Genomic DNA, 9,757 nt, shown 5'->3' on the forward strand with positions numbered 1-9,757 from the left:
ATTGACGGTACACACGTTGATGCCCGAATACCCAACCACGAGAAGGTTGCATACATCGGTCGGAGTGGTTTGACAACTCAGAATGTCATGGTTGTATGCGACTTCAACATGTGCTTTACTTTTGTAGTGGCGGGATGGGAAGGGAGTGCACATGACAGTCGGATTTTCTCATTTGCCACCCGGAATAGATCGCAATGTTTTCCTCACCCCCCATCAGGTTAGTGTTGATTTGTAATTTGATAATTTCAGAATTTAATCTTTTTACTTAACATTGTTTTTTCTTATTAGGAAAATACTATTTGGTTGATGCCGGGTATCCTATGCAAAGGGGATACCTGAAGCCTTATCCTGACACAAGATATCATCTTCCTGATTTTGCGAGAGCGAGTGGCACCATCCGTGGTAGAAAGGAAATGTTTAATAAACGTCACTCATCTTTACGCGGGGTAATTGAAAGAACATTTGGGGTTTGGAAGAAGAAATGGGTCATCCTACGCGATATGCCGTCGTATCCTTTCCAAAAGCATGTGCATATTGTGGTTGCAACAATGGCACTACATAACTTCATCCGAAGACATGCCTCACGATTAGATACAGATTTTAGTATGACTGACAACAACGAACTGAATGTCTTTGACCAAACTCCTGAAATTGTGGTTGGTACTTCATTACCTGAGGATGATGTAGACTCTAATGATTTTGGAGATCAGGAGGGTGAAGGTTTGGCTGATATGATTGCTTTAAGGGAGTCTATTACAGATGCTATTTGTGGCTGTTGATCTACCAAGTTTGACTTTAATAAAGTTATAGGTTGATATTCAAATGTATTTAATTTTGGTTACTTTTAAAACACCTTAAACGGACATTGATTCTTTTGTTTTCGTCGCAGTTAAACAAACATGACTTCCAGGATATCAGGTATGGACAGAGAGATTTTGTGTTATTGTGGACTACCGTCTCCGTTGCTAACGTCACGTAAGGAGCGTAGCTTTGGGAGGCAGTTCTATGGTTGTGCCAGAGGTGTTACAGCTCGTTGCGGTTTCTTCAGGTGGGCTGATAGTCCCACAAATTACACCGCCAGTAATTATGCCAGCAGTCATGTCAATCCGATGTTTTCTCAGGCTGACTGTGCAGTTGAAGACCGTTGTAGCCAGAGTCTGAAGTTAAATATTTTAATATTTCTTCTTGTTGTTGTACTTGTTTTTGTACTTTTTTTAGTTGTACTGGTACTCGTTAAGATGTGAGAACTGTATGTTTTCTTTTATAACTAGTCTATCATTATCGTATGTTTTTGCAATTAATGTTTCTTTTCTATGCATAAGCTATTCTAAATAAGCTGCCCCAAACAGTTTTATCACATAGGGGCAGTTATGTCATTCAACCACCAATAAGCTAGCTTCAATAAGCTGGCCCAAACAGCAAGCCAGATTATTCTGATAATCTACAGATTATCAGATTATCACAATAATCTGCTTATCAGCAGATTATAAATAATCCACAGCTGCGCCAAACAGACCCTTAATAAGAAAAGGAAGTCCGTAGATAATGAGACTGTTGCACTCAAGGAAGAGTATAGTGTTATAATTCAGGAAAAGCTTCCTAAAAAACTTAAGGATCCTAGAAGTTTTACAACTCCTTATGCTATTGGCGAATGATTTTATGGAAAAGTTTTATGTGATTTAGGAGCCAGTATTAATCTTATGTCGTTATCAACTTTTAGAAGGTTGGGTTTAAGAGATATTTCACCTACAACTGTAACTCTTCAGTTAATTGATCGGTCGAACACCTATCCTAAAGGAGGTATAGAAGATGTTTTAGTAAAATTTGATAAATTTATCTTTCTTGTGGACTTTATTGTACTAAATATGGAGAAAGATAAGAAATTCCTATCATTTTAGGAAGACCATTCTTATCTATTGGATGAGCTTTGATATATGTGCAGAAAGAAGAACTAGTCATGAGAGTTAGAGACCAAGAGGTTACATTTAATATTGTAAAATCAGTGAGATACCCTATAAAAGAGTAAGAGATTGAATGATTCAGAATGGATATTAATGAATATTTAAGCCTTGAATATTTTAAGAAGACTTTTGAAAAAGAATTTGAATAGGAATATATGGAATGTCAAGATGAGGATAAAATTCAAGATTAATCTATGGAAGTGAGTAAAGAGGATTTAGATTATGTTCAGGAAGAATCTGAAATGTTAGATCGTATAGAAAGTAATAAGAATTTGATTTCATCTATTGAGAAACCTCCTGAACTAGAACTAAAAACACTTCCTACACATTTGAAGTATGCATTCTTAAGAGATTTATCTACATTATTTGTTATAGTATCCTTAGAATTAACTGATATGCAAGAATAATAGTTGTTGGAAAATTTGAAGATTTATAAGAAAGCCTTTGAATGAACATTAGTTGATATTAAAGGAATCACTCCTTCAATTTGTATGCATAGTAGAAGATCAACATAAACTAAGAGATCTTATGATGAAAGAAGCTGTGAAGAAAGAAATTTTAAAATGGTTAGATGTTGAAATAATATATCCTATTTCAGATAGTGCTTTGGTAAGTCCAATTCACAGTGTTCCGAAGAAAGGAGGTGTGACTGTAGTGACAAATGAGCATAACAAATTAATATCAAAAAGATAAGTCACTGGTTGGAGAATCAGCATAGATTATAGAAAAATAAATTCTACCAACAGGAAGGATCATTTCCTTTACCTTTTTTAGATAACATATTGGATAGGCTGGTTGGGCATAAATATTTTTATTTTTTAAAAGGATATAATGGTTATCATCAAATATCTATTGCTCTAGATGATTAAAATAAAACAACATTTACTAGTCCTTATGGAACGTTTGCTTTTTGGCGAATGCTCTTTGGATTATGTAATGTATCTACAAAATTTTAAAGATGTATGATGTTAATTTTCAATAATTTGATTGAAAAAGGGATTGAAGTCTTTATGGATGATTTTTCTGTGCTTAGAACTTAATTTAAATATGTTTAGATCATTTAAAAAAAGTTTAGGAACGATGTGAAAATATTAATCTCGTATTGAACTGGGAAAAATGTCAATTCATGGTTGCAGGAAGAATTGTGCTTAGACATAAAATTTCAGAAAAAGGCATGGAAGTAAATCCTGCAAAAATACAAGTTATATCAAACTTATCTCCACCTACTACAGTAAGAGGAGTTAGAAGCATTATAGGACATGTTGGATTTTACAAGAGATATATTAAAGAATTTTCAAAAATTACGAATACTTTATGCCGACTTCTAGAAAAAGATACAAAATTTGACTTTAATCAAGATTGCCTTAAAGCCTTTGAATCTTTAAGGGAAAAAATGATCACTGCTCTTATAATTGTTTCATCTGATTGGGAGAAACCTTTTGAATTAATGTGTGTTGCTAGTGATTATGCTATTGGAGTTGTTTTAGGGAAGAGATATGATAAGATTTTTAAATTCATATACTATACTAGTAAGACTCTTAATAATGCTTAGATTAATTACACCACTACTAAAAAAGAGTTATTAGCCATTATATATGCTTTCGATAAGTTTAGATCATATCTGATTGGAGCTAAATGTGTTGTGCATACTGACCATTCGGCTATTAAATATTTGATGCAAAAAAAGGATGTTAAACTGAGACTAATTAGATGGATACTTCTGATGTAAGAGTTTGATTTTGTAATAGTTGATAGAAAAGGGACTGATAATCAAATTGTTTATCATCCATCTAGGCTAGAACAGGAAGAAATACTTGATTTGGAAAAAGAAATTAATGAAACTTTCTTGATGAACAACTTTATGCTGTAAAAGGATGGGAAATACCTTGGTATGTTTATATTATAAATTATATTGTAAGTGGTATTTTATCATAGGGACTAACAAAATAGCAGAAAAAGAAATTCACTCATGATGCAAAATCTTATTTTTGTGATGATCCTTATTTGTATAAATATTGTAAAGATTTAGTAATAAGACGATGTGTTCCTCATAAAGAAATTCAGGAAATTATTCAGAAATGTCATGATTCTGAATTTGGAGATCATTTAAGGAATGATAGAACTGGTCATAAGATTTGCAATATGTATTTTATTGGCCTACTCTATTTAGAGATGTTAATATACATATAAAAACATGTGATCGGTGTCAGAGAGTATGTAATATTTTAAAAAGAAATTAAATGCCTCTAAATTTTAATTTGGAAATTCAAATTTTTTATGCATGGGGATTAAATTTTATGGGACCATTTATACCTTCATCCGAAAATATTTTTATATTGATTGCAATGGAGTATGTTTCAAAATGAATTGAAGCAATCACTTTACATAGATGTGATGCTAAAAGTGATTCAAAATTTTTAATTAAAAATATTTTTACAAGATAAGAAATGTCGAGAGTAATCATTCCCGATGGAGTATCTCATTTTAAGAATGCAACAGTTGCACGATTGGTGAAAAAATACAATATAATGCATAAAATTGTAACTGCTTATCATCCCCAGACTAGTGGTTTAGCAGAAGTATCTAATCGATAAATTAAGAGAATGTTAGAAAAAAATGTTAATCCTAACAAAATAGATTGATCTTTTAGAGTAGATGCAACATTATGGGCATACAGAACATCTTATAAGACACATATAAGAATGTCCCCATATAGATTAATTTTTGGGAAGACTTGTCGCTTGTTAGTTGAATTGGAACGTAAAGCTTATTGGGCTATAAAAGAATTCAGTTTCAATTTGAAAGAAGCTGGTGCAAAAAGATTATTGCAATTGAATGAGCTTGAGGAAATTAGAAATGAATCTTACGATAATGCGAAGATTTACAAGGAAAAGATGAAAGAATGGCATGATCAGAATATAATAAAAAGGGAATTTGAACCTGGATAGAAATTTTTATTATACAATACAAGATTGAAATTATTTTCTGGAAAATTGAAGTCTTTGTGGAAAGAGACATTCAGAGTTATAAAAGTTTATCCCGATGGAGCAGTTAATATCGAATACCCCAAGACTGGAAGAATATTTAAAGTGAATGGGCACAGATTAAAATCATATTTTTTATGGTTAAAGATCATCTGTAATGTTGGATCACCTAGAATGAGACTAGGAATGTAGGGCTAGCGACATTAAACCAAGCGTTTTGTGGTAGGTAACCCTTTTGAGTTTGTTTTGTTTGAAATCTTTTACATATATTTATGTTTAGGCCTTTATGAAGATTGTGTATTTGAGAAAAATAATTAGAAGCATCTTTATTTGCCTAATTTTATGAAAAAATTAAGAATTTATTGGATTGAAATAGAAAAAGTACAATTTGTTAGAACTGACACATGATGCGCTGAATTCCAGAGAGCGGCGCATGATGCGCTAAATTTGGCACATGATGCGCTGCAGTGACAAAAATGACTAAAACATGCCAAAAGGAGATTTTTGGCAATTTCTTCTCCTTTAAACTCCTAAAAATCAAATCCTAAGTCTATTTTATGGGAAAAAGGGAGGGAAAAGTCACTAGATTTCAAATCAAATGGCTTCCCACTACAAAAATTCTATGAGATTTGGAATTTTCAATCAGAGAAAGTTTGTCAGTTTCAATACCCAGAAATTACATGATCAAATTCTAGTGAAGAAGAGGCTAATCAAAGAAAGTGGATTTGTGAATCGAGGATTCAACACACTGAATACTTAAGTGGAAGAGATTATTGCATAGAGGCATTGGGAAGTGCTATGCTACACTACTGTCGTTGTAGTCATCCTTGTGGTAAAAGAGTTTTATGCAAATCTTCATGGGATCAACCAACAAATAGTCTATGTGTGAGGCAGGTTTGTGCAGTTCACTCCTTCAAGAATAAACGAGATGTTTATGATTGAAAATGTGCCTATCTGTCATTATGCAAATCTTACCCCTACGAGAGACAATATGAATGAACTCTACCAACAACTTACGGATGAATTAGGAGGCCAGAGATGATGGCATTGTAAGTTTTTCCTCATCATTTTTAAATCCTGTTTCAAATGCCTGGCATTTCTTCATTGCATCGAAATTACTGCCTACCATGAAAATCAGTAAGGTAACAAAGGTGAGTGTCATTTTGAATTATTGCATTCAAACCAAAAAGCCTATTGATATTGGAGCCATAATGGTAAAATAGGTTTTGGGTTTTATTGTAAATGGATCTGCAACTGACTTTGACATCCATCCATTATTTTCCTACTATGCAGTCAATTGCAAGTACCTTATGAAAGTTGGGAAAAAGTGTTACTTCCTTGGAACCCGATGGATCCAGAAGTCTATTACAACTGTATTAGAATGGAAGATGAGAATGATATGAATGTGCTGATCGATCAAGGATCTCAGAATTCATCACCTATTTAACCCTACAATAATTCTAATGCACTTTTGAAGAGAATCAGGAAGATAGAGAAAGAGGTGCATAATCTTCTGCATGTGATTGGAAATACTTCAGAAATGCTGGATCATCTGGATTGGAGACTGAAGGAACATTTTGAACATATTGGACGTATTGAAGAAGGTTTGGTACGTATGTTCAAAAAAAATTCTTGGATTGAAGAGTATTCAACTGATGAGTTTCCATATCAATCCTTCTACAACTTGTATATGCACTACCAATTGATGGGAGATATTCAGGAGGATGAGAGTGAAGAAGATGTTTGAACATAATTTATGCACGGAACATTTGTTTAGTATTGCTTTTTTTAGTTTGTTGAGGTTGATTGCATTTCCTTTCTATTATTGCACTATCTATATTTATGCTTTATATTTTGATGTTTAGATTTCAGTGTTAGGATGTTGGTTTACTTTAGAACACTAAATTTGATGTCTGTTGGCTTGAAAACAGTTAGTTTGTAATAGCGCGGATTTTATATATAAATGTGAGTTTTTTATTATTTGTGAATATTATTTAGAAAAGTTTGGTGTTAGAGTGATGTTTATATATGCTTATAAATGTTCATTTGAGTTAATTAGAGGTTGACATAAAGCATTACAGAGCAGATTTCCACAGAAACAAAAAATCTGGTGAATTTAAGCTCTAGCGCATGATGCCGCCAGATTGGTGCATGATGCCCCAATTTACAGAGCACCGGCGCATCATGCGCCATATTTGGCGCTTGATGTACCAAAGACCTGAACATACCAAATCTCCTAACAAACTGTGAAATTGCACGGGCAAGCTCCATTTTTGCGGCTTGGGTCGTCTGCTACCTCTAAACCTTTGACTTAGGGCTTCTTATTGAGGACGGTAAAGAAGATTTGGAAGGACAAAAATCATAGATTTCATCTTCCCTTGTTAAGAGCTTCACTTTAACTTTGAATTTTTTTATTTTCACCATAGATTTTTCCTACATTATGGAAGATCCAAAATTTGGGATTTTTGATGAAAAAGCTTAAAGAAACTAATGGTGAAAAGTTTCTTACCAAATAATCTTGCTTGACGAGTTAGATTTTTTATTTAGTAATTTGTTTAGAATTTATTTGGATTTTCGTAGAATTTATAATGGCTCCCCAAGTTAAGAGAGGAAGGTCATCCAGATTTTGATTCACAAAGATTCGTCAACTTCAAGGCCTAACATAGTTACAATACTTAAATGGAGACCAAAAGATTGATCCAAGAACGGGTGTTTGCAAACCCAGGTGGCGAGATCGAAAGGTTAATCCTTGCCAGAAACTGGGAAAGATTATGTTGCTCACTATAGTAGCAACTGTCCCCATGATTCGGAAGTTCTACGCTAACCTTAGATTGCTGGTGACCACATACTGGTTAGTGGTAAACAAGTTAAATTTACTACTGAAAGAATCAATGGTTTTTATGGGTTGAGGAATGTATTTTTTCAAGAGTAAGCTACATTCGTGGTGATTGATTCATCACTGGATGAAGTGCTTGCCTTTTTGACTGATAAAAGAGGAGAGTGGAAGATTAAGATTAACAAGATATTTAACTTCACTGCCTTCATGTTGACTAACCAATCAAAGGTATGGCATCACTTTATTTCTACTAAATTATTGCTAACGAATCATCTTGCCGATGTTACGAAAGATAGAGCTGTGTTCAACTATTGCATTCAGAACATGAAAGAAATAGATGTTGGTGCACTTACAGTTCATCATGCTCGAAGTATAGCTGGTAGTTCTACAGCTAGTGGTTGGGGATACCATGCTCTGATTTTCACTTTATGTGAACAATCAGAAGTAGAGTCCCATAAAATTGAAAAAAGATTACAATCATAGAATCCTATTGGGAGGCATATGATTCAGAGAATTTATTGAATCTAGGGGGACATTTGTTGAATCTAGAGGGGGAAGAAGGGATAGAACCTCTACATCAGCTGTAGGGGCATCTACTTCTTGCCCTGCATCATTAGAAAATATTATAAATCAAGTTATGATTCAGCAAATGGACGTAATCAATATCCAAGGTTAGTTGGGAGAGATTGGAGCAAGAAATGCTTATAATGATGAATATCAGCAGAGGAGAGTTCAAAATGATAATGATTTTCAGAATGTCATGGTGAGACATCTTAGGGGAGAGCCAAATTTGGAATTTCCTCCTTGCCCTAGTTTCATTCCCTATGCTCCTATTAGAGATGAAGATGAGGAAGAAGAAGAAGATGAGGAGGAGGAGGAGGAGGAAGGAGATGAAGACTGAAGTATATTTTTTTTTTGTGTTTGATTGTTGTTTGCGATTGTATTGTGTTGTACTTTTATTTGAGAGCTGTTGTAGTAAAAACTTTCATGTTGTGTTGTGGACTTAACTGTAATAGTAATTGTAGACTTTTACTTTTTCTACATTTTTTTGTATTTTCAGTTTTTTTTTTCAGTTTTAGTGTTTCAATTCTCAGCAAGTTTTTTAGAGTATATTATTTTTCATTTAATGCTTTAAAGCCTACATGTTTTTAAAGTTAGTACGTGTAGTATACCAGAGTCCATTTTCATAATCAGAAATCCTCTCTAGGTGAGTTTTTATTTTTCATGCATTTACTGTTTTATTTCACCTACTAATCTTTGTACTAAAATATTTTTAAAAAAACTTAAAAACTTATGTTTGGGGGGGGGGGGAGAAAAATTTTTTTTTAAAGAAAAGAAACTTAATTTTATTTGTTCTCAATTAGCTATATTTTTAATTAAATTAACATGACCTGGGGATATTAAGATTTAACTTTCAATTACTACACTTTTGTTTATAAATACTGTCGTAAATTTAGGTAAAATTTTTTAATAATGAAGGTCAATTCTAACGTTAAAGATATTTAGTATGATAGGATAAGACTATGTTTTTTCTATTTAAAGTAAATGAAATTTTATTTTTGAAGTATTAAGAATTTTGGAGTTTCAAGTAAGAAGAAACGAATGAAACCTTAAGAAAAATCATAAACTAATATGAATTTATAAAGTGATGAAAGGTATAGAGTTTTAGAGTTTTAACTTTAAGAAGAGGAAACAAAATCATTAAAAGCTATCCAGATATAGTAATCCTCACTTGAAGAAGAAAAAAAAAATAAAAAGAAAAAAGGGATTGAAAAGATCCTAAAAGAAAAAAAAGGAAAAAAAGAAAAGAAATATAAGTGAGGAGAAGCTTGAGGAGATGCCTAATCAAAAATTCGCTTCACTTGAATCAACTTAAGGAAGGAGCTTTATTTCATCTTTTAAACTTATATTGGAGTATTAGTAGCATTCCCAGTAAAGTCTTTATGAAGTTCTATTTCATATGAATGTTCTAAATG

The 9,757-nt window shown here is 32.8% G+C and overlaps 1 protein-coding gene across 1 annotated transcript; it reads left to right on the forward strand.

Annotated features, from left to right (window-relative positions):
- Positions 1-8: 8 nt before the first annotated feature.
- Positions 9-609, forward strand: LOC110037497. The gene is made up of 3 exons (XM_020742153.1): positions 9-217; positions 289-551; positions 598-609. Exons 1-3 carry the CDS (start codon positions 88-90, stop codon positions 607-609), a joined length of 405 nt encoding a protein of 134 aa, XP_020597812.1. The 5' UTR covers positions 9-87.
- Positions 610-9,757: the final 9,148 nt, after the last annotated feature.

This window comes from Phalaenopsis equestris, unplaced genomic scaffold (assembly GCF_001263595.1).
Source record: "Phalaenopsis equestris unplaced genomic scaffold, ASM126359v1 Scaffold220379, whole genome shotgun sequence".
NCBI classification, from domain to species: domain Eukaryota; kingdom Viridiplantae; phylum Streptophyta; class Magnoliopsida; order Asparagales; family Orchidaceae; genus Phalaenopsis; species Phalaenopsis equestris.